The 24965-nt window shown below is 42.1% G+C and overlaps 1 protein-coding gene across 1 annotated transcript; it reads left to right on the plus strand.

The window, feature by feature from the left end:
• The first annotated feature begins 7197 nt into the window (after positions 1–7197).
• P2RY1 (purinergic receptor P2Y1) lies at positions 7198–9403 on the plus strand. The gene is made up of 2 exons (XM_030217073.1): positions 7198–7389; positions 7744–9403. Exon 2 carries the CDS (start codon positions 7807–7809, stop codon positions 8890–8892), a length of 1086 nt encoding a protein of 361 aa, XP_030072933.1. The 5' UTR covers positions 7198–7389; positions 7744–7806; the 3' UTR covers positions 8893–9403.
• Positions 9404–24965: the final 15562 nt, after the last annotated feature.

Genomic DNA, 24965 nt, shown 5'->3' on the forward strand with positions numbered 1-24965 from the left:
GAAGTACATAGTGCCTCCTATTTAGAAGGCACTAAGGGCCTCTTTTACTAAGGAGCACTAGCGTTTTTAGCGAGTGTTAATATTTAGGGCACGCTAAAAACGTTAGAGATGTCCATAGGAATAAATGGACGTCTCTAATGATTAGCGTGCCCTAAATATTAGCGTGAGCTAAAAACGCTAGCGCTTCTTAGTAAAAGAGGCCCTAAGGGATACTTTTACCAAGCTGCAGGAAAAAGGGCCCTTCGCTAGCGGCAGGGGCTGCTTTTCCTGCGTACCAGGGCCCTTTTTATCACAGTGGGTAAAAAGCCCCCAGACACACATGGCCATGCAGTAAGAAAACACTCCTGGCCATGTGGCGGGAAGCCCTTACTGCCACCCATTGAGGTGGCGATAAACGCTCCCATGCTAACCCAGTGGTAACCAGGCAGCGCATGGCGATGCCCAATTACCACCAGGTAAGCCGCATTGAGCCTGCCATGAGTAGGAAAGCGCGGGGTACAAATGTAACAAAAAAAATACTGCTTATCTCAGAAATAGTGGGTTTTCCCCAAGTTCATTTAATAACGGTCTATAGACTTTTCCTTTAGGAAGCCGTCCAAACCTTTTTTAAACTCCACTAAGCTAACTGCCTTTACCACATTCTCTGGCAACGAATTCCAGAGTTTAATTACACGTTGAGTGAAGAAAAATGTTCTCCGATTCCTTTTAAATTTACTACATTGTAGCTTCATCGCATGCCCCCTAGTCCTAGTATTTTTGGAAAGAGTGAACAGACGCTTCACATCTACCTGTTCAACTCCACTCATTATTTTATAGACCTCTATCATATCTCCCTTCAGCCGCCTTTTCTCCAAGCTGAAGAGCCCTAGCTGCTTTAGCCTTTCCTCATAGGGAAGAGTGAGCAGTAAGCCCGCATTGGACTTACCGCCACTCTGTAAAAGGGCCCATAAGTGCTCCTGCATTAACTCTATGTTAGCCAGTTAATGCACACGTATAACGTGCTAGCTGGATAATGCTTCCACGCCCACTCTCCACCCATGCCATGCCCCCTTAGATAAAAATGCAGTTTAATTTGCAGTAATAGGCAAACTGCTGCATATCTGCTTAATGCATTTGTGTAGTTGCCTGTTACCATGCACTAACTGCACATTAAGGGCTAGATTCTATATATCATGCCTAAAAATTTGGCACTGAAAAAAAAATACACCTAGGCATATTCTATAAAGTACGCCTAAATTTAGATGCACTTTATAGAATATGCCAAACATTACAGAAGTGGTCCTCCATGCTTGTATTGAGCTGTTGTCAGACTTGTGATTTCTTGTATCAAGTAGAGCGCTGCTGAGCCCGGTGCTCGGAACAGGTTCTACTTGGCGGCCGGACAACCCCGGGTTTCACCTGCGCTGACTGCCGTTCCCCAGAGCTCACTAAGCGTATTCTGTAATGTGGTACGCGTAAATTCTAAGTTACATCTTTGAAAAGTGGGTGTGGTTATGGGAATGGAATGAGTGAGTCATGGGCATTTCTAAAATCTATGCACACTATTATAGAATACACCCGTTCTGTGCCTAATTTACGCATCAAGATTTACACCAGGTTTTAGTCGCGAGGAGCAGCACTCAGCATATTCTATAATGTACGCCTAAATTGAGGCGCGATATATTGAATCTAGCCCTAAGCCATTTTAGCATGGAATTATAGAGTAAAACGTAGTCTTGCTACTGCCTTTTATGCGTACAAATGTACACTTACCCAGGGGGATGGCAGTAGTCTGTAAATTTAAGCACACAAAGGCGCTATCCTCTTACATAGTGCACCTAAAGGTCCGCAACAAAATCAGTGTGGATACTATAACGATGCGTACAATTTAACAAGCTTAATAAGCTAATGAGTGTTGATAACAGCACTTAACAAGCAATAACACAGCACAACAAAAAAAAAATTTTTTCGTGTGCTACTGGGCAAAACCCATTTGTCCTATATTAAATTCAGTGTGCGTATTCCAAATCTGAAGTCAGAATTGTTGTAACACGTCAAGACATTTTGTTATGCATAAGTTTGCCCAAATGAATTAAGCACTTGGAAAGCATTGAATAATTTTTTACAGAACGAGTTTTACTCCAACAATTACCTGATCTAGATCAAAGTTTTCGTAGTAAACAGTATATGAAAATGTAATGGAATAACAAAATTTCAAAAAAGTCTCATGTTCCAGTTTAAAAGTCTTACTTCAGCAAGGCCCAGTACTGTTAAAAGTGCTTCAGGCATCTGCTTTTGCGTTTGTGACCGGTCATATTTTCCCGTTGCAAAAACCAGCAGTAGTCCCCCATCATCTTGGGATTCCAGCGGCCTTGATATCTGTTCCCCATTGTAGAAATGTCTTTATGGAACCTCTCTCCATGTTTCCAATATATAATGCATTAATATTATAAGTGAATAGGCTTTGCATGTATAACTTAAAATCTAGATGTGTCAGCCAAATTCGGCGTTCATATTTGGAATCGGCGGGTTCAATTTAGTATAAATCACATGTTTTTCTCTCAGTAGCAAAATCATTGTTGCGTTGTGAATTGGCACTGATTATAATTTAGGCGCACAAATCTGTTTAACACAGCTTAATGAACACGTTCCGTAATGTTTCTTTGACAAGGTTTTGAGTTATCTGTTCTACATCAGTTAGTCCAATCATAATTTTTTTATTAAATTGAATGCATGAAACAAACTGAAAAAATGTCCATAATTTTGTAGAAACTAAAAATCCAAAAAAAAAAAAAAAAACCCCTCCAAAAATGAACCATTCTTAACACAGAGTAAACAGCAAAAATGAATGATATGTTGTGGTTTTGACTTTTCTTACTGATTTGAAAACAATTACTATAGTGTACCAGCAGGACCAAAAAGGGCTCATGAAGTATTATAATATTAAATTTTTTTTTATTACATTTGTACCCCGCACTTTCCCACTCATGGCAGGCTCAATGCGGCTTACATGGGGCAATGGAGGGTTAAGTGACTTGCCCAGAGTCACAAGGGGCTGCCTGTGCCTGAAGTGGGAATTGAACTCAGTTCCTCAGGACCCAAGTCCACCACCCTAACCACTAGGCCACTCCTCCACTACAAAAATGATTATTACATGTTTGCCTATAAGATTTATTGCACAATTGCCCCTATGTAAATAGTGCAACATTTGCTTTTCCCTGTGTAGAGAGATACGTGCAAATTTTTAAAACTAAATTATTCACTTTCTTCCATTTTGAAAATTACCCAGGGAAATTTTTTCACCTGATCCCTGGCACACAATAAGTGTCTCCATTAATTTTCATGCCTACAAGATTATTTTGAAAAGTAAATGCATGAATATATACACAGCCCCAACCCACCCCTTGGAAATGTTTCCAATCAGTCTGATTAAAGTTGAAGGTTGTACATGCATAATTTTATAAAGTGATTATTGCCATGCACAAAACATGATTTGCACGCAGAAATGGCTTTAACAGTGCTTTCCCTCTGACTTCTGCAAATAGTATTATATGTTTGGTAATGACTGTCTAGTTGGGCAAATAAGAGGCAAAAGAGGTAAATAAAAACACTCCGGAGGCTCAGATAAGTGGGAAAGGCAGGGAAAGGCAAACCAATGTGCCTGAGTTCTTTAATTAATTAATGGAAGACCTAGCCATCTTCCGAAGGCTAATGAAAACAGAGCTCTTCAAGAAGGCATACCATAAACATCTGGCGCTTCCTATAGGGGAAAAATGGCTGCCACTGGTGTCCTATTTTGCTTCGGTACAGAGATAAGCACTGAGCTTGATGTATTTTGTGGCCTATGCATGCTCCATGTCTGGATTTGTATCCTCCAGCACCCCCCTCCCCCCCTTTTTTTTTTTCCTCCACCTCCTCTTTCTTCCGCCTTTTTCTTAATGTGTTTCTAGTTGTGGATAGTTGTTTCTTGAATGTGAACTCCAGTTTTGCCATGTTTGTAACTGTTGCTTGTTGAACTGTGGTCAGCTCTTGCTTCTATTTCATTATGTTGAAATCCAATAAAAGATATTAAACTACAAATATTAAATAATAACACTACACACGAGCTATACAAAACTGAACTCTTATCACATGACAGACACCACCACCCTAAACCTTATGTAAAACAAGATCTCTCTACAGTCGATGACCTAATGTAGATTATAATGCAATTTATAACTCTGAACCCTTCAGGCAATACCATAATTATTCTTCTCTACCATGTATTTACGCACATGGTATATATATATATATATATATATATATATACTAGCCGTTGAGCCCGTGTAAACGGGCTCATTTTGGAATGGGGGGTTCCGAGCCCCCCCCCAAGGTCACCGCTGCTCGGCCCCCCCCCCGGCCCGAGCACTGTCTGTTATTGAACTTACATTGCACCACGCAGACGCAGCAGGCACATCAGCAAAGCTGCCATCGGGACGGGCTTCCTTCTCTGCCTGTGTCCCGCCCTCGTGTGATGTAACGCGGTGAGGGCGGGACACAGGCAGAGAAGGAAGGCCGTCCCGACGGCAGCTTTGCTGATGTGCCTGCTGCGTCTGCATGGTGCGATGTAAGTTCAATAAGAAAGACAGTGCTCGGGCCGGGTGGAGGGGCGGCGGTGGCGGCGACTCTGGGTGGGGGGAGCAGTAGCAGTGACCTCGGGGGGGGGAGGGCAGAGCGGTTGCGAGTACGTCTGCAGCATGCGCAGTAGAGACTTCCCGCTCTGTCCCGCCCCCCTCATCACGTATTGATGCAGGGGCGGGGCAGAGAGGGAAGTCTCTACTGCGCATTTGCGAGTGAGTATGACACTCGCCTTTTATATGTTTGATATATATATATATATATATATATATATATATATATATATATATATATATATACACCATGATCTACTCCATATATACTCCTTTCAGTACCCTTCTCCACCACCTCCAACTCCAGGCTCCGCCCCTTCTGTCTCGCCTCACCCCACGCCTGGAACAAACTCCCTGAGCCCATACGCCGTGCCCCCTCCCTACCCATCTTCAAATCAATGCTCAAAGCCCACCTCTTCAATATCGCCTTCGGCACCTAACCACTTCACCTCTTCTCAGGAAAACTTATCTACCCCAACTTGACATTTCGTCCTTTAGATTGTAAGCTCTTCCGAGCAGGGACCGTCCTTAATTGTTAATTTGTACAGCGCTGCGTAACCCTAGTAGCGCTCTAGAAATGTTAAGTAGTAGTAGTAGTATATGTTATGTTCCATGTATGTTATCATGTATGTTATGCACCTTACGCAATAACCTTTGCAGTTCTACTACCCGAAATGGCATCCGCCATTACGGCAAATGTAAGCCACATTGAGCCTGCAAATTGGTGGGAAAATGTGCGATACAAATGCTACAAATAAATAAATTAGTTAAAAGCAACTATCCTATTGTCCAGCTGGAAGTATTTTTATGACAATCTGCAAATCTTTATCAGAACAGAGTTTTAAGATGCATTATCTTTGTGGATTTTTTTTTTCAGTGACAGAGAGCAGTCATCCGAAATCAATCAGAAACAGCCCTACCTATAGAATGTAAAATTAAGGCCAAGTGTATTCAATTTATTGGCCTCAGCAATGATGCTATGAGGTTAGAGGAGTGGCCTAGTGGTTAAGGTGGTGGACTCTGGTCCTGGGGAACTGAGTTCGATTCCCACTTCAGGCACAGGCAGCTCCTTTTGACTCTGGGCAAGTCACTTAACCCTCCAGTGCCCCAGATATGTAAGCTGCATTGAGCCTGAAAGCACGGGGTACAAATGTAATAAAAAAAAATTCTCACTCAGGATTAGATGTACTGAAGTATGATATCATGTTAGTAACATTAAGGTGCTTTACTAATAAACAGGTCCCACTGCATAAATTAGGACCTTTGTAACTAAGATAATGATGTGCTATCAAGCAGTAGCATCTTTGAGTAAAATCTAGATCCCAGTGTGATGTCCGTTTGTTCTCTTGATCTGCTTTTAATAGGGACTGTGCAGTTGATTTCCGGAGAGCGAATTCTTGAGGTATCTACAGGGCAGGCGAGGTGTTTATGCACTGCCAGTGCATTTGGGCTCTTGTGACTTCTTTCTGTTCTTTGGAGAATCATATAGTCTGCCTTTTTGTTGATTCTCTATGGGTGTCTCTCATGGCTGAAAGTAATTTGTGCTGTTCCCATGGTAGTTTCAGCTCTCCGCTTAAGTAGAGGAGTGTGGTAGCCGTGTTAGTCCACTCTTAAAGGTTATCAATAGAAATCAAACAAAATAAAACATGGAAAAGAAAATAAGATGATACCTTTTTTATTGGACATAACTTAATACATTTCTTGATTAGCTTTCGAAGGTTGCCCTTCTTCATCAGATCGGAAATAAGCAAATGTGCTAGCTGACAGTGTATATAAGTGAAAACATTCAAGCATTACTATGACAGTAAAATAGATACCATTGGAGATTCTACATGGAATGTTGCTACTATTGGAGATTCTACATGGAATGTTGCTATTCCACTAGCAACAGTCCATGTAGAAGGCTGCGCAGGCTTCTGTTTCTGTGAGTCTGACGTCCTGCACGTACGTGCAGGACGTCAGACTCACAGAAGCAGAAGCCTGCGGGGCCACATTGGTGATCCGCAAGGGCCGACTTCTACATGGAATGTTGCTAGTGGAATAGCAACATTCCATGTAGAATCTATAGAAATCAAACAAAATAAAACATGGAAAAGAAAATAAGATGATACCTTTTTTATTGGACATAACTTAATACATTTCTTGATTAGCTTTCGAAGGTTGCCCTTCTTCGTCAGATCGGAAATAAGCAAATGTCTCCGCTTCAAATCTGCATTATATATCTGCTCGAGGTAGGACCACACAACTTATGCATCACTCCCTGCTGGCCAGAAGAGTCTTTCCTTTCCTAGGGTTGTCAAAAAAAGGATCCTGTGCAAAAAGCGGAGAACAAGGCAAGCTTGTGGGAAACATTCTGGCAGCCTGACTGGTCTCTCTTCCTTATCAGAGCGTGTGTTGTTTTAGTGGGCTGAGTTGGAAAACCACGCCTGGCAGTCGGGACTTGGAAGGAGATTGAACTCTGCTCCCCGCTCTCCCTCCCCATCCCTCCTCCCTCTTTCCCTCCTCCTCTCTCCTCGCCTGCCTGTCCCACTCTCACAGGAACGGCGAAGGCTCTGCTGCGCTCGTCTCTGCTCAGTGTTAAAGAGAGAAGCGGCCGCTCGGATTGTGGCAGGGCAGAACTGGAAGAGGCAGCAATATTTTCCCTCCCTCCACTCTCTCTCCTTTGCCATTTTCTGGAAAGCGAGCGATGGCAGTGAAATGGGAGCTCAGTTTCCCGAGATCAGAGAGACAACGCCATGAGGTAGGCGGCATGTGAAGAAAGTTAGCCTGCTGTATGTATTTAAATATGTATTAAAACTCTGCCTTTTCTCGCGGCCAGGTGCAATCAGTGGGTGGAAGTTTTTCTCTGAGCTTGCAAGTTTAACGTTCCCTTCCCCTTTGCCCTTCTTTAACTCATTGCTGCTGTGCGCGGCAACTGTTCTCCAGGGCAGCGTGAAGTTAATAGAACCTGGGCTTGAGCACCGCCGTTCTGGTTCCGAATCCCGATTCGGATTGCATGCGATGCGAACCGGAACGTAGCTATGAATGAATTTTTGACTGAAAATGCCAAGCGTGCGACTAACTCCGTGCTCGCTCTCACCTTTTCTGTTTTTAGGTGATTCCTGCTGCCACAGGGGACGTTTGCTTTGCCTTCACCCCCGTTTGACTTTGCAAGATCATGACAGACGTCTTTTTACCCGATTTTCTGAATGCCACTGCGAGCACCCTCTCGGTCGGTGGCTTCCCCGTCAGCAATGCCACGAAATGCTCCCTGACCAAGACTGGCTTCCAGTTCTACTATCTCCCCGTCGTGTACATAGTCGTTTTCATCACAGGATTTATTGGCAACAGCGTGGCGATCTGGATGTTCATCTTCCACATGAAACCATGGAGCAGCATTTCAGTTTACATGTTCAACCTGGCGCTGGCCGACTTCCTGTACGTTCTGTCCCTCCCTGCCCTCATCTTTTACTATTTTAACAAAACAGACTGGATTTTTGGAGATGCCATGTGCAAACTGCAAAGGTTCATCTTCCACGTCAACCTGTACGGCAGCATTTTGTTCTTAACTTGCATCAGTGTTCACAGATACACAGGAGTGGTGCATCCTCTAAAATCCCTGGGGAGGTTGAAAAAAAAGAATTCCATTTACATCAGTGCGCTGGTCTGGTTCGTTGTCATTGCTGGGATCTCGCCAATACTGTTCTATTCTAGCACCGGGATACGAAAGAACAAAACCGTCACCTGCTTTGACACGTCCTCCGACGACAACCTGAAAAGTTACTTCATCTACAGCATGTGCACCACGGTCTGCGGTTTCTGCATCCCCTTTATATTAATTCTGGGCTGTTATGGATTAATTGTCAAGGCTTTGATTTACAAAGATATGAACAATGCCCCGTTACGGAAAAAATCCATCTACCTGGTTATCATTGTGCTGACGGTCTTTGCAGTGTCCTACCTTCCATTCCACGTGATGAAAAACCTGAATCTGAGAGCCAGGCTGTTTTTTCAGTCTCCGGAAATGTGTTCCTTCAATGACAGGGTTTATGCCACTTACCAAGTTACTAGAGGGCTGGCCAGTCTCAACAGCTGCGTGGATCCCATTCTCTATTTTCTGGCGGGAGATACCTTTCGGAGGAGACTTTCCAGGGCCACCAGAAAGGCTTCTAGGAGAAGCGAAGCCAACGTGCAGTCGAAAAGCGAAGAGATGACTCTGAACATTTTAACCGAGTACAAGCAGAATGGAGATACAAGTTTGTGAACGCAACGGCGTTCGGTTAACACAATAGGATGCTAAGTGTCTGTAAAACATCTGTACCAATTATCTTACGGGTATAAATAAAAATACGTTTTTTTAAAAACAAAAAAAAAAAGCTGCAGCAGTATAAACTACTGACTATTAATTTAACCACTAGCCATGTGAAAGTTGCAAGTCCTTCAGATCTGCTGCTTATCTGCTCTGGTCCCAGACGTCTTTCACTCGCGTCCTGACAGAGAAATCGCAAGGGACATATTTCCTGTACAAACTGTTATCCGTTCTTGCTAGTACACAACATCATTTTTTTTTTAATTATTATTTGCAAAGTTTCACATTGCAGAGTTTACTGTGAATAAATATTAAACTACCACTAATATTACTGTGCAGGTAGGCACCAAGAAGTGCAAATTTGCTATTTGGCAGTTGTTAAGTATTAATGAATAACAAAGGGAGTATTTTCATTTTTTAGGTAAATTTACATAAATTGGGGGGGAAATATTGTCCCCTTTTGCTTTAGAGACCTTAACTTTCATCTTGAAATGCAAATTAATTATGGACATTGATGTTTTCAGATGGGATTAATCCCACCAAGTCTTTTTGACACAAACTCCTGGCTGTCACTTCATATCCAGAGAACATCTAAGGTTCAGAATCATTAGCAAAAAAGACATTCTGGGAATAAACATTTATGAGTGATGTCTTTTGAGAACAAACCTTTGACACAATATGAACACTACTTGGAAATGTAAGTAAAGCTTTAGGGTACTGTATTCAGTGTGACAAGACCTTGAATTTTTATATGCTCTTTTTATAATAAAAAATCTTTTTAAAAAGATTTAAAAAATAGGATAAAATATATAATTTAACAGCCTTCAAATGGCTAGAGCAGCGCTCAGAAGCAGCATTTAAAAATGACAGCGGGGCTGAATAGAAATGAAAATGACCTGCTCTGTCATCTAATCATATTGCACAGAAGTTTAACATTCATTAATATTGGGGTACTAAACCTTCAGTCCATATTTATTTTTAACTTATTTATTGGAGGACTAGGTAAAATGTAAAGGTACTGTTTTGCTACTTTGTACTCCTTTTTCCTACATCTTGCCTTATTGGGCATCTAAAGGAATCCTGAGATAGGTAAGTTAGGAAATATTTTGACACAATGTAATCCATTTACGTTACAGCTTAAATGCTCTATTCCTTCTCAACCACTGCTATTGAGATAGTGCATTATGCATGGGAAATATATATCCATCCAATGAACACTAGCTATTTAGCCATCTTTGAGAATTTTTTTGCCCAGTATCAGACCTTATGATACCTTTCTGGAAACATCTAAGGTGTGATGTGTTTTTACATCATGTCAGACTAGTATGAAGGGATATAATCTGTGGTTTACATGTTAAACGTGAAGTGTGCTTGGAATAGAGTTTGCAGTGCCTGTGTGAAAATGTTTATTTTTGTAATCTCTGTGGTTTAATATATAGTTCAGCAAAGCGTTTCTTATTTTGTGATTACAAAGTGCCATTTAATTTGCCTCTGGAGACAGTGTTACTTCACAGTTCAGCTTGAAGCTTCTCAGGTCCCGTAGTTGACTTTTAAAGTAGTATGTAGACCAACTAATTGTGCATAACTCTCACGAATAAAAAAAGGACTGTACGTTTTTTTTTCCCTGTGGGATACTGTGTTGTTTGCATGCAGTTTATGTGCACAGCATGGCAGTGGGCGCTGTAGCTGCTTTTCTGCAGCAAGAGAACTGCAGCGCGACCACAGGAGTTCTGGCATTGTACCTCGCAACTTAAAAAAGTGAAAAGAAAGAATAAAGTCATAAAACCTCGGTTGTTGGTTTCTATATTATTGCACTATTATGGGAAGCAGACCTGGGATAAAGAATGGCCAATCGGATTTTTACAGTGCTCAAATAGAATAGTTGGCAGCAGCATAATGATTCAGAAAGCTTTCGCCAAAGGCAAATTTCAGTACTTGGGGATGAGGAAATCAATGGAATCATAATGCTTTCTCATTCACTGTCATGTGTATTCAGTGTTTGGTCATTCCTGTAGACTTTAGGTATTCTCTCGAAATTGTGCACACTAGCATGTGAATGCAGGAGTCATATTTTGCTCTTCTTAAATGCCTCATTAAGAGATCTTTCTACTAAAGTGCATTCAATTGACAGGTGGCACATGTTTCCTGCTAATTCTTAACATGCATGTTAATTAAACTGGTTTATCACAGTATTCACCATGTGAACAAGATTGCAAGTGCCTTAAAAAGACCGTGTTAAACTGAGTATGGCTATTTAAATGCAGCCAGTATCTGTGCTATCCTCTACAGGCTGCATTAATTATTTCAGAGATAGTCCCAGTTTGCATAGGGCATCCGGCATGGTGAGGGTCAGGGGAGTATTAGCACAATGCTTCTGTATATGTTCCCTCCTTACGGTCCTCCAAACCGATCCCTCCACAAATGAGTCAAGGACTTGGCCCCTCAGAAACTACAGAGCTTCCTTCCCTGGCATCTGCCTAGGACGTAGAAAGAAACTGAAGAGGGAGGACCCAGGACCAAGAGCAGCAGAGCAGCCTGTCTCATTCCTGCTGCTTTGCCGATCCTTGATTGAACGGAGTCTTTGCCCTCTCATTTATTAATCTACACATCAATGTATAAGTGGTGCCTAAAAATCGTCCCTAAAAATTTTACGCTCTGACCCCCGGATTCTCTATAGTGCACCTAGCATTCCGCGCTGAAATTCAAGCATATTCTGTAGCAACGCGCATAACTTAATTGGCTTAACAAGCCAATCAGCATTGTTAACAGTATTTAACAAGCAATAATGAGAACTAATTGGCAATGATTAGAATTTTTGTGCATAACTTGCTAAGCATATTCTGCAATGCACTGCGCTTAGGTTCTAATGCATGCAGGCAAAAAAGGGTATGGTTAAGGGTGGGGAAATGGGTGTTCCAAAATGTATGCACGTAGTTATGGAATATGGCCCAGTGTGCCTAAATCTATATGCTGGGATTGAAGCCTAAATATAGGCGCCCCTTATAGATTACACTTAGGTGGAAATGTTTTCTGTGCGGATTTTCTAGGTGCCATATATAGAATCTGGCCGTGAGTGCTATTCTGTAAAGAGTACACGTCCCTTTTAGAATAGTGCTTAGGGCATAAACTGTGTCTAACTTTAGGTGCTGGCAATTATGCTGCTAAACGCAGGTGCCAGCACCTAAATTAGGCATGGTTTGGCTGAATTGTGCATAAAATTTTGGAATGCCCCTGAAACACCCCTAGCCATACACCCCAAAAATGTATAGATAATACCTAAGTTTATGGATTGTTATAGAATATGATCTGCACATATGTCCTAATTAAGGCCAATTAACATCAAAAATTGGTTGCTAGCAGCCAATTATTGGCTCTGATTGGCTTGTTAAGCAATTATGTTGAGCGAGCAAATCGGCTATGTGCACTGATTTACCGTTTATAGAACCTGGGGGCAAATGCATGCCTGCGTTAACCTAAGAGGAAGCAGAACCATCATTCAGGCAAGAAACAGCAAAGTGACGAGAGGAAGATAGGTCTCTCTCCTCCTCTGCCTTGTCCTGCTACGTTTCTGGTCCTGAAGTGGTAGGGAATGGGTTCAGAGGAAGGCTCTGTGACTTATGAAGTGATATTGGGTATATGTGTGTGTGTGGGAGGGGGGAGTTGATGGAAATAGCAGCAGGGCTTGACTTGGAAGGAGTGAGAGATCAGAGAGCGAGCTTCTTGATTGGAAGGGCTTAAAGAGAGATCAGATAGCATCTGTGTGAAATTGTGACTCAGGGAAGGGAGCAGATTTGGGAAAGAACTGGTACACAGTGAACCCCCTATATTAACTGCTACATCTTCGTAACACAGTCTGGCGAGTACCATGGTAATAAGCAATTATCTTATTATCATGATGTTTCCATTTTTATATGAAAGGCTGCATTAAAATGTAATACATCTGTGTTATTTTTAATCTAGTCCCTTTAGGGGTACTAATGCCATATGTGCTTTAATGGACAATCTCCTAAATGTATCATGCCTTGGGGGATTTTTTATTAACCTGTCAGCTCAAAGTATGTACCCCTCCAGGAGGACAGTAAAGTGTGCAGTGTTTGGATCTGATACACTGCATCTCCATATGCAGTACCAAAGTCTAATATACTTTGTGGTTTATTTTATTTTATTTTTTTTTCATCTAGAGTGCAGTTGTATTCTGGCAGCTCGAGGCATTACAGACTGTTCTAACAGTTTCCAATTTGGCTTCTAGAGAACTGAAAATATCTCCACTCATTATCCTTTCTGCAAAGTAGAACATATGGGCTTAATGGCAATATCTGGATGTGAGGGCGGGATGTAACCATCCTTTTATTGCTAATATTTTCCCTAAGCCTATATATGTGAGGCCAGGTACTGATATTTATGTCAAAAATGTTGCTTTAATCTTGGCTGGGGCAACCAGGCCCCTTCAAATATCAGTCATGCTTTTCAATGATAGGACCCCCAATAGGGAGGAAAAAAAAAGTTTATATAATTATTATCAAGATCTTTACCCTAGTGGACGATACATGGAACCTATAATGTTAGAAACATCTACCTGTAGATGTAGATTTACTTAGATGTGTAAATGATGATTTCAGAAAAAATCTTAAAAGTTTGCATACTAACTGAAATTTTTTGCCTGTTCACATCCACAATTGCTATGAAAAGTTTACATGTGTATGCATAAAGGGCTCTATTTACTAAAGTACACATGCAGAGGACCAGGACACAGATATTTCATGGAAGCATGGTTCGAGCAGGCCAAACAATTATCCATGTAGTTCCCAATGGGAATACTTGTTTATCTGGGAACTTTTCCGCATCAGCTTTTGCACCTGCTCCGAGGCACACACCAGTTCCATCTATCTGATTGTTGGGGTCTCTGCCAGTGATTCAGGGGGCAATTGTGCTAACCCTTGTAGTATGAAACAGCACCTCAACATTTCAGGAAAAAGCGTTATTTTGCCAGCTCCTTCACTGCCTCCTCTTGAGTGTATATATGCACATGTGCATATATGCACATGTGTACATTGCAATATTGGTGACTATGCATATAACTGTCCATGCATAAATGTATAACGACAACAACAACAACAACCATTTCTAAAGCGCTACTAGGGTTACGCAGCGCTGTACAATTCAAACATAGAAGGACATTCCCTGCTCAAAGAGCTTACAATCTAAAAGACAAGAGAACAATCTAAAGACAAGTGAACAAAGCCCTAAATTATACCACTGTTTGCCCCGGGATTGGTAGAATGGAATGTTGCTACTAATTGGGTTTGGATTGGTCACTGTTGGAAACAGGATACTGGGCCAGTATGGCTATTCTTATGTTCTTAAGTTCTGCATGTATAGGTTCATAAAATGGATGCTCTATATGTGTGTGCTGAGACATACATGTGCACTCCTGCATATCCTTTTGTAAAATACTGGGGACCTTGATGCCCCATTTCTCACAGAGAGCTCCTATGTAAAATGGGGTTTCATGCTTAATAATCATAATAACATTTAATGGAAACTTTAGATACACAGTAAATAACATGGAGGGTTCTTTTTTTCATGCCTAAAAATTGATTTTGTAATTATCAAACTGTGAGCCCTGTTTACTAAGGTGTACTTGCATTTTTAGCATGCGCTAAATGCTAGATACACCCATATATTCCTACGGGCATTTCTAGCATTAGCGCACGCTAAAAACACTAGCGCACCTATAGCATGGCTTAGTAAACAGGGCCCTGTGACTTCATCAATGTGGCATACAGTTCCAATCATGTGAATAGTAGTTTATATAGCAGTGTCCAGTGTAAAGAATCACGATAACTTCAAGTTCATTTAATTTTCCAGAATGGCTGATCAATCAAATGCCAGATTGTCAATCTTGTTCCGTAGCAGTTGCCAGGAAGCAAATAATTATCTTTGGAAGCAGTATTGCTATCAGGATTTAGGGTTAGAAATAGTTATTAGCCCTTGAAATAATCATTTTCACAAAGTAATTCAATAGCAAACCCCATTTGATTTTACATATGTAGACAAAGCATTTTTCTCTTGGTATGTCTGGCCCATAATATTATACACAAGCAGGGCCACTGATATGACTGAGGAGGAGGGGTGCCTTCCCAGGGCACCAAGTTGAAAGGGTGCCAGAAGAAAATTGGATGAGCCACTCACTCTATCCTATATCTGTATATTCCTACACCCTTCCTGGGTTGGCCAATAGTGGTCCAACATGCCCAAGTCAGGAGAGAGGGGTGCTACTTTAGAGAAATACCGATGCTAAATCTAGTCCAGGGTTCAGTATTACCAGACAGTGATTCTGTACCTAAGTGACACATACAAAAACATAGTAACATAACATAGTAGATGATGGCGGAAAAAGACCTGCATGGTCCATCCAGTCTACCCAACATGATAAACTCATATGTGCTACTAAAAAGTCACATGAACCTTACAATCTAGAAGACAAATCAAAGCCTTCAGGAAATGTATTTATTATAGTAACCGTGGTTAAAATCAATCAGGCTAGGAGCAGGGAAAATTAGAGGTTAAGGCACAAAGACAACCCAAGAAAAAGGATGTGATTAGGGAGGACTTAAAAATGTAAACAGAGGGTGCATAAAGATCATTTCAGGAAGGCTATCTAGACATACAGCATAGCAATGTGAAAATTAGGGAGTGGAAATACTGTTTTCCCCCCTGTGTTGTAAATAGTGCATGAAGAGGAGTAATGCAAATGCACACACTATTCATGGATGTGCACTGTCGGGAACGAGTGCACACTGGAAAACAGTGCACACATGCATGCATTACTGAAAAATAGTTTGCACTCTTTCCAAAGATTATGCATTATTTACGACAGTGCCTCCAAAATGAAAAGGTTTTAAGAAAACAACACAGCAAAATAAAAATTCTTGTAGATAACATGGGAAACAAAACAAAATGAAACATTTTGAAGTGTACACTTCTAGTGAAACTTATAGAGAGTTGAGTTTAGGGATGTGCATTTATCAGAATGCATTCAGCTGATTAACATGCTTTAAAAATATTAATGTGTGCCAGTAGGGTAGCCAGAAGGTGATTTTTCGGTGGAATGGATTGGGCACAAGGCATTTTCTGTCCATCTCCCACTCCACCTGCTCCCCACCCCCTTGCACCCTCACCTCCTCTGCCCACTCCCTCTGCCCTCCCTCCACCAGCACCCTGCCATGCCATACCTTTGCAACACCAGCACCTTGCACATGCTCAGTTCTCATACATGTCAGTGTTGGCAGCTGAGAATACAGTTATTGACTGTCATGGTGTTTTCATGGCCATAGGGCTCAGTCTGAGGATGTATTCAGTTGGTGGGGCTTGGGGGCCCTCACTATCTACTTTAATGGTGCATGTTGCTGCTGGGTGGTGGGTGGGCCTGAGCCAGAACTGGACAAATCTATGCCTATCCAGGCCCATCTGTGGCTATGCCCCTGATGTGTGCAATATTGATTTTATATGTTAACCCCATAGAATTGAATTATGCACTTTAAAAAGTTCTAATATATGCAAAAAATGTTGTAAATAATTTAAAATGAATGTCTGACATAAAACAACACAAAAATGTCTACAAATAAAGAAAAAATCTTACAAGTCTGCATACTAACTGAAAACGTTTGCCTGTTCACATCCACAACTGGCAATGATATTGCTATGACAATTTTACATGTATTGCCATAGTAATACATAAATGGATCTATTTACTAAAGTATAGAATAGTTTTGCTAAAATTAGTGCATGGTAATGCAGAGCCTCTGTGTTGATTGCTGGGGTGTTCTCAGTATTTTTGTCATTCAGTTAATGCAGAAGAAGTATCTTTGCTGTGTATTAACTGAACAGTAAATGATGCGATGCAGTTAGCTACACCTTTTGAGGTGACATTCACTGTGCCATGTTATCTGATAAATTACCGGTTAATGAGCTTTAACTGTCCAAGTGTTAACTGAAAGACACATTTCCTGCCCATTCCATGTTTCCTTTCACGTTGAATTTATAAGTTGCTGTTAAGGTGCCTCATTAATTGTTACTGTGCAATAATTCATCTGTTAACCACCTAGCACAACTTAGTAAATAGGGACCAAAGTGATTAAAATGAAAAAGGAAAAATGTATGTAATAGTAATATAAAAAATAGCAATGACTGATAAGGTATCGAGCAAATCATCTGATGAATAGTGTAGACAAGGAGAAGCATAGGGGGAGACGAGAAGATACATAATAAAGAGGCATGAATTCTATTTGGAAGTTAATGAGGAGCAATCAGTGCCAGCTCATGGGCTATGGTGCTCTGAGACAACTTTTCCTTTTGCACCTCTATTTCAGGTCTGTATCAGCTCACTCCCCCTACCCAGTCAGCTTCTCCCTGCCCACCTGCTTCAATTATGTCCCTTCCAGCCGGATCCTTCCACCCTCACATATGGATCAGTTCCTTACCATACCCTTTAAACAGCAGTGAGAGTGTGCTGCTTTGTTGTCGCTGCTGTATCCTTTTCCCTGCACTGCCTCTGGCACCGCCGCAGGTTTAAATGGCAAAAATAGGTACTTCTTTGTATCTTGTGAAAACAGGAAGTACCTGATCTTGAAACCACACACACAAAACACATACAATAATTGCTAAACTTTTGTTTAAAAATAAAAACTAGTCAAATTTTTGATGACTATTCAAATAGATTGCTACTTATGCATGTAAGTGGCACCACTGATACATGAGACTAGTGAATTATGTAAAACTATCCAGCTTATAATTGAAAAAGAAAAACGCCTACATTGCGACCCAAATCGGGAGATAGACGTTTATCTCACAAAAACGAATAAAGCGGTATAATCAAAAGCCGAATTTGGACGTTTTCAACTGCACTCCATCGCGGATGCGGACAAAGTTGATGGGGGCGTGTCGAAGGCGTGGTGAAGGCGGAACTGGGGCTTGGTTATCGGCCGATCAGAGATAGGCACCTTTCGCCGATAATGGAAAAAAAATATGCGTTTTTAGCGAGAATTTAGGGCACTTTTCCTGGACCCTGTTTTTCCACGAATAGGGCCCCAAAAAGTGCCCTAAACGACCAGATGACCACTGGAGGGAGTCGGGGATGACCTCCCCTGACTCCCCCAGTGGTCACAAACCCCCTCCCACCACAAAAATATGCCGTTTCACAACTTTTTATGTTCACCCTCATATGTCATACCCACCTCCCTGGCAGCAGTATGCAGGTCACTGGAGCAGTTATTAGGGGGTGCAGTGGACGTCAGGCAGGTAGACCCAGGCCCATCCCCCCCACCTGTTACACTTGTGCTGGTAAATGGGAGCCCTCCACACCGCCCCCCAAACCCACTGTACCCACATGTAGGTGCCCCCCTTCACCCCTTACGGCTATAGTAATGGTGTAGACTTGTGGGTGGTGGGTTTTGAGGGGGATTTGGGGGGCTCAACACCCAAGGGAAGGGTGCTATGCACCTGGGAGCTCTTTTACCTTTTTTATTTTTGTAACAGTGCCCCCTAGGGTGCCTGGTTGGTGTCCTGGCATGTGAGGGGGACCAGTGCACTACGAATCCTGGCCCCTCCCACGAACAAATGCCTTGGATTTATTCGTTTTTGAGCTAGGCGCTTTCATTTTCCATTATCGCTGAAAAACAAAAACACCCAGCTCACAAATTGTCGAATAAAACATGGACGTCTATTTTTTCCCAAAATACGGTTCGGTCCGCCCCTTCACGGACCCGTTCTTGGAGAGAAACGCCCATGGAGATAGACGTTTTCATTCGATTATGCCCCTCCACGTATCCTAGGAGCTGAACTCTAAGTGCCTTGAAAATACGCCTCCAAATATACTTGCAAGTGAGCTAAAGCTTTAGGGAAAGTAGTTTCACAGCTGTAAAGTCTAGCAGCCTTGCTTGACTAAGTTCTAAATTCCCTTTTCAGCTCCGGCTTTTTATTAGCAATAATCAGCATGACAGCACATTTAATTTCATGATAACAAATTTGCTAAATGATATACTCCATTTTTTCTTACACATTGCTTGTAACATTTACAGCACACCTTTTATTCTTTGGCTAGACTACACACACCTTTCCTCCCTTATGCCTAGTTTCATATCTAGTGTCAAGATCCTGTATAGTACATTTAGTTTCAGCAGTTACAGATAACAAATAATATGCACAGCTCATTCCCTCCAAGGTTAAGGCTTTCATCATCAGGCAAACTTAACAGTTCTTCTTCAAATTGCGTTCAAAGTATGCACCATGGTCCATAAAATTATACATGGAGAAGCTCCGGCATACATGTCAGACCTCATAGACCTACCTGCTAGGAATGCTAAAAGATCAGCACGTACATTCCTCAACCTCCATTACCCCAACTGCAAAGGATTAAAATATAAGTCCACCTACGCAACCAGCTTCTCCTACATTTGCACACAGCTATGGAGCGCACTCCCGAAGACCATAAAGACAACGCAAGATCTAACCATCTTTTGTAAACTACTGAAAACGGACCTATTCAAAAAAGCATACAACAAACAGTCATCCTAACCTCTAAACAACAACAATGAAGAATAAGAACGAAACGACATAACCACTGCCCAACACTATTACTCTCACCATAATACCATCATCTGAGCAACTACATAAAGCCGACACCTACACAAGACCACAATGTATTCTTCTACCACATACATACGCACTTGATTGCAAAAACATGTGTTAACAAGTACGCAAGCACACAATGCATTCTTCTACCTTGTATGTACGCACTTGATTGCAAAATCATGTGCACATCTAAAGTCCGGAAATGGCAATCGCCATAACAGCAAATGTAAGCCACATTGAGCCTGCAAATGGGTGGGAAAATGTGGGATACAAATGCTACAAATAAATAAAATATAACAAACACAAACTCCCCATTTCTCCTTGGCCCCTACTGGACCCCTACCCCTTTGATTTTGCCCAGAAGTACATATAGTTTGCCACATAATAGTACTATTAACAGGAGCATCTCTGGGGAACACTCTCTTGCTGAGCTTCCAGATGGATCAGCAACACTGCAGAAAACAGCACATGACAATAAGTGTATCAAGGAAGCCCATTACTGTAAGCAAGAGGCCACGCATCCAGGCAATATTAGGCAGCCAACTTGCAAACCAATTTGAGATACTTGAAGAAAAACTATTCCTGCTGTGGAGTGCTGAATACTAAGGTCTTTAAGTTTCTGTCCAATAAGGATACTATTATCAGTCAGATTAAAATAATACATTCCCTCAAATTCCTCACACTTATGATTGACCCTATGGAACAAAAAAAATCAATGACAAGATGGTTTTGGATAACTGCTCTCCTCAAACTATGGGTTTCCTGGGTCAAAGCTTTAATGAGAGAAGAAATAAGGTTAATCATCTTAGCTAAGGCACAAGTGAGATTGGTTAAGTCTATATGAATGTGGAGTGCTAACCCTGGCACAATGTTCAAGAAGGTGGCCAAGGCAACAACTTCAGCTTCAGAGCACAAATGTACTTCAAATTGACAGAGGAAAATTGGGTGGTGAGTGATCTACGGGAGCAGTTATGAGCATGACCAGAGGAGAGACATCTCAAAAATGCTCCGGTGTTAAGTCTTTCAATGGTGCATGGACTTCCTGAGGTATTGGCAGAAAAGTACGAGAAAGCCATTCTTCCACACAAAAGGAACCAACCAGTAGTTAAGTACATAGGGGAATAAGCAAAAGACACTAAAGAAGTTGTATCCCACAGTAGACCATGATAGGTTACATTAGTAATATATGTAGATGCATTTACAAAAAGAAAGCAATCAGCTACAGAGGTAACAGTAATGAGAGACATATTGAATGGCTGATCATTAGTGTAAATGGAGGGCGTATTAACAGTCCCTAGATTATAGAGTACTCTAGAGAATGTTAAGTCCTCACAATTAGACAACCCATTAAGATTGGTAACTTCCTGAATAGTGCAGAAGTAAGATGATGCACCAATGAAACGATTTGCAAGGGCTGCATTTGAAGTTAGCACGCTCCAAATACATAAAGCAGAGGTATTCAAGGAAGACTGAGCCCAGGAGTTTTCAGTAGTACTGGAAAGGGATACAAAAATGTGTAGAGAAACACCAGAAATGTCCCATCATCTGGAGTCACAAGCAGAAAGCAGCAATGAGACAGTAGCTGATTATTAAAACTCCTTCAATAATTCAGAAACAACCTTCTAATAAGTGGGAATATTAAGTCCATAACACTTTTATACTAGTCCATCAGCCCAACATATTTTGGCTATTGTTCAACTCCATTTTTGCATTCTCTTCATAGGCCATATTGTTCCACCAAGAGATATGATCCACTCATGACTAGTGTGTGGCCATCCTAGATCAGACAATGCCATCTGGTATTCTAAATATCTCCATTTATCCAGGAAAAAAGTGCCCCCTACTGGAAACTGCAGGGCAGTATTACCACTAGTCATAGAGTGCTATCTGGCAAGCATCTCCAGTGCCTGTTTGCCACAATGGTCCAGCATCTTATTGCTAGGACTCTTGAACTTTTTCGCAATATAATCTATTTTCTTCTGCCACTCTTCATACTGCATCTGCCTCTCTTTACTAATACATTTTCTGAAGGACTTCCCCATAGTCTTTATTTACCCCACTGGTGGTTTCATCGGATAGCAGAAGACAAAATTCTGGTGGGTCATAGTGTCTTCACATAGCAGAAACAACTGGGAGAGGAATGCAGATCAGCTGAAACTTCCATCTGATGGCAGAAAAAGGCCAATCAGCCCAATTTGTTCAACTGTCATCCTTTGGTTCTTTAGCACTTTGGGTAGATGGGCATATAAATTGTCATATTTAAACCAACCTTTCCATAGTTAAACCAGCAACAGTTTTTACTATCAGCGGCATAATCGAAAGAGAAGGACACCCATCTTCTGACACAAATCGGGAGATGGGCGTCCTTCTCTCAGGGTTGCGTAAATCGGCATAATCGAAAGTCAATTTTGGGCGTCCTCAACTGCTTTCCGTCGTGGGGATGACCAAAGTTCATGGGGGCATGTTGGCAGTGTACCGAAGGCGGGACGGGGGCGTGGTTAAGAGATGGGCATTCTCGGCCGTTAATGGAAAAAAGAAGGGCGTCCCTGACGAGCATTTGGCCGACTTTACTTGGTCCAATTTTTTTCACGACCAAGCCTCGGAAAGGTGCCCGAACTGACCAGATGACCACCGGAGGAAATGGGGGATGACCTCCCCTTACTCCCCCAGTGGTCACCAACCCCCTCCCACCCCCCAAAAAAATTTAAAAAACATTTTTCCAGCCTCTATGCCAGCCTCAAATGTCATACCCAGCTCCATCACAGCAGTATGCAGGTCCCTGGAGCAGTTTTTAGTGGGTGTAGTGCACTTTAGGCAGGCAGACCCAGGCCCATCCCCCCTACCTGTTACATTTGTGGTGGTAAATGTGAGCCCTCCAAAACCCACCCAAAACCCACTGTACCCACATGTAGGTGCCCCCCCTTCACCCATAAAGGCTATGGTAGTGGCGTACAGTTGTGGGGAGTGGGTTTGTGGGGCTCGGCACCAAAGGTAAGGGAGCTATGCACCTAGGAGCAAATTGTGAAGTCACCTGCAGTGCCCCCTAGGGTGCCCGGTTGGTGTCCTGGCATGTGAGGGGGACCAGTGCACTACGAATGCTGGCTCCTCCCATGACCAAAGGGCTTGCATTTGGTCATTTTTGAGATGGGCGTCCTCGGTTTCCATTATCGGCGAAAACCAAGGTCGTCCATCTCGAAGGTCGACCATCTCAACATTTAGGTCGACCATCTCGTAGGTCGACCTAAATGTTGAGATTTGGGGGTCCCCGACTGTATTATCAAAACGAAAGATGGATGCCCATCTTGTTTCGATAATACGGGATGCCCCGCCCCTTCACGGGGACATCCTCAGAGATGGGCGCCCTTAGAGATGGGCGTCCCCGTTTGAAAATGCCCCTCCATGTCTTTTACCTAATTTTTCAACCTTTTCCATATTATTACTCTCTCACTGACATATTTGCAAACATTTTAATTTGATCGGTTGAAATATAACCTGACTGAACATAGAATGAATTTACCCTCAGTATGAGAACCACAGTCACATTTTAGTTAGTAGTGAATGAGATGACATTATCATACTACTTCCTGTGTGAAAGTAAATTAGTCCGTGTTCCTTTTTATTTTAATGTAGAAAATTACTGTATATTCAGGTGCGCTGAATGTCATGCTAATGTCTAGAGACAATATTTCTCTTGACTGTAGATTTCTTGAAATAACTGTCAGTTAAAATTAATCATGGTCCTCCGCCATAAGACCATGCAGAATATGCACACATATACAAGTAAAAGAAATGAACAATTTGACCAAATTGCTGACTGTAAGTGTGCATTCATATGTTGATTACAGTCATGTTTCCTCTGTAGTGTTGATTGACAGCTCTCCTCTCCGTTTCCTCTCTGCTCTTCTCTTCCCTTTCCCCTGATTGCATGTGTTGTTCTGAAGGCTTTTGGTATGCTGCTGCACAAAGGAGAAAGGAGAGAGAGTTAATTTAGCCATATAAAATGCATCATATTTAACCAAAGAGGCAGGAACCCAATAGAACTAATACAGTAGGGTTTATTTCAGCTTGGGTTCCACCTGCAAATTGGAAAAGTGCTATTGAAAATCTGCCCCACCGTTTAAATCATAAGTACTTATGACATAATATATACAATAGCATTTATCCTCATAAGTACATAAGTAATGCCACACTGGGAAAAGACCAAGGGTCCATCGAGCCCAGCATCCTGTCCACGACAGCGGCCAATCCAGGCCAATGGGCACCTGGCAATCTTCCCAAACGTACAAACATTCTATACATGTTATTCCTGGAATTGTGGATTTTTCCCAAGTCCATTTAGTAGTGGTTTATGGACTTGTCCTTTAGGAAACTGTCTAACCGCTTTTTAAACTCTGCCAAGCTAACCACCTTCACCACGTTCTCCGGCAACGAATTCCAGAGTTTAATTATGAGTTGGGTGAAGAAAAATTTCTCCGATTTGTTTTAAATTTACTACACTGTAGTTTCATCGCATGCCCCCTAGTCCTAGTATTTTTGGAAAGCGTGAACAGACGCTTCACATCCACCTGTTCCACTCCACTCATTATTTTATATACCTCTATCATGTCTCCCCTCAGCCATCTCTTTTTCAAACTGAAAAGCCCTAGCCTCCTTAGTCTTTCTTCATAGGGAAGTCGTCCCATCCCCGCTATCATTTTAGTCGCCCTTCGCTGCACCTTTTCCAATTCTACTATATCTTTCTTGAGATGCGGCGACCAGAATTGAACACAATACTCAAGGTGCGGTCGCACCATGGAGCGATACAATGGCATTATAACATTCGCACACCTGTTTCCATACCTTTCCTAATAATACCTAACATTCTATTAGCTTTCCTAGCCACAGCAGCACACTGAGCAGAAGGTTTCAGTGTATTATTGACGACGACGACACCCAGATCCCTTTCTTGGTCCGTAACTCCTAACGTGGAACCTTGCATGACGTAGCTATAATTTGGGTTCTTTGTTCCCACATGCATCCTCAGAGATTTATCACACTGCAAATAAAGTTTAAAGTAATAGATGCAGAGGCATACCTACCAGAGTTGCCACCTGGGGTGGAGCACCCCCTTGGGAGAGGACCCCCTCCTCCGAGCAAGGGGGTGCACTGAGCAGTCACGCAGTTGTTGGCTCTGCCAGTCCCCTGCCCCAGAGCAGGAAGTTGACTTGGGGGAGGGGGGCAGGGGACCGACACAGCCAGGGCGGACCACCCTCACCACCCTACCCTTGTTAAACTAGAGAATAGATGTCAGTTAGTTCACACATAGGGGTAAATTCAAGAAAGGTTGGGTACAATTAGACTATAGTTGCTCCCATTGCTGTACCTTTAATTTGTTTGAAAATTTGATCTTCAGGCAC

Source organism: Microcaecilia unicolor, chromosome 10, assembly GCF_901765095.1.
Source record: "Microcaecilia unicolor chromosome 10, aMicUni1.1, whole genome shotgun sequence".
NCBI lineage: Eukaryota > Metazoa > Chordata > Amphibia > Gymnophiona > Siphonopidae > Microcaecilia > Microcaecilia unicolor.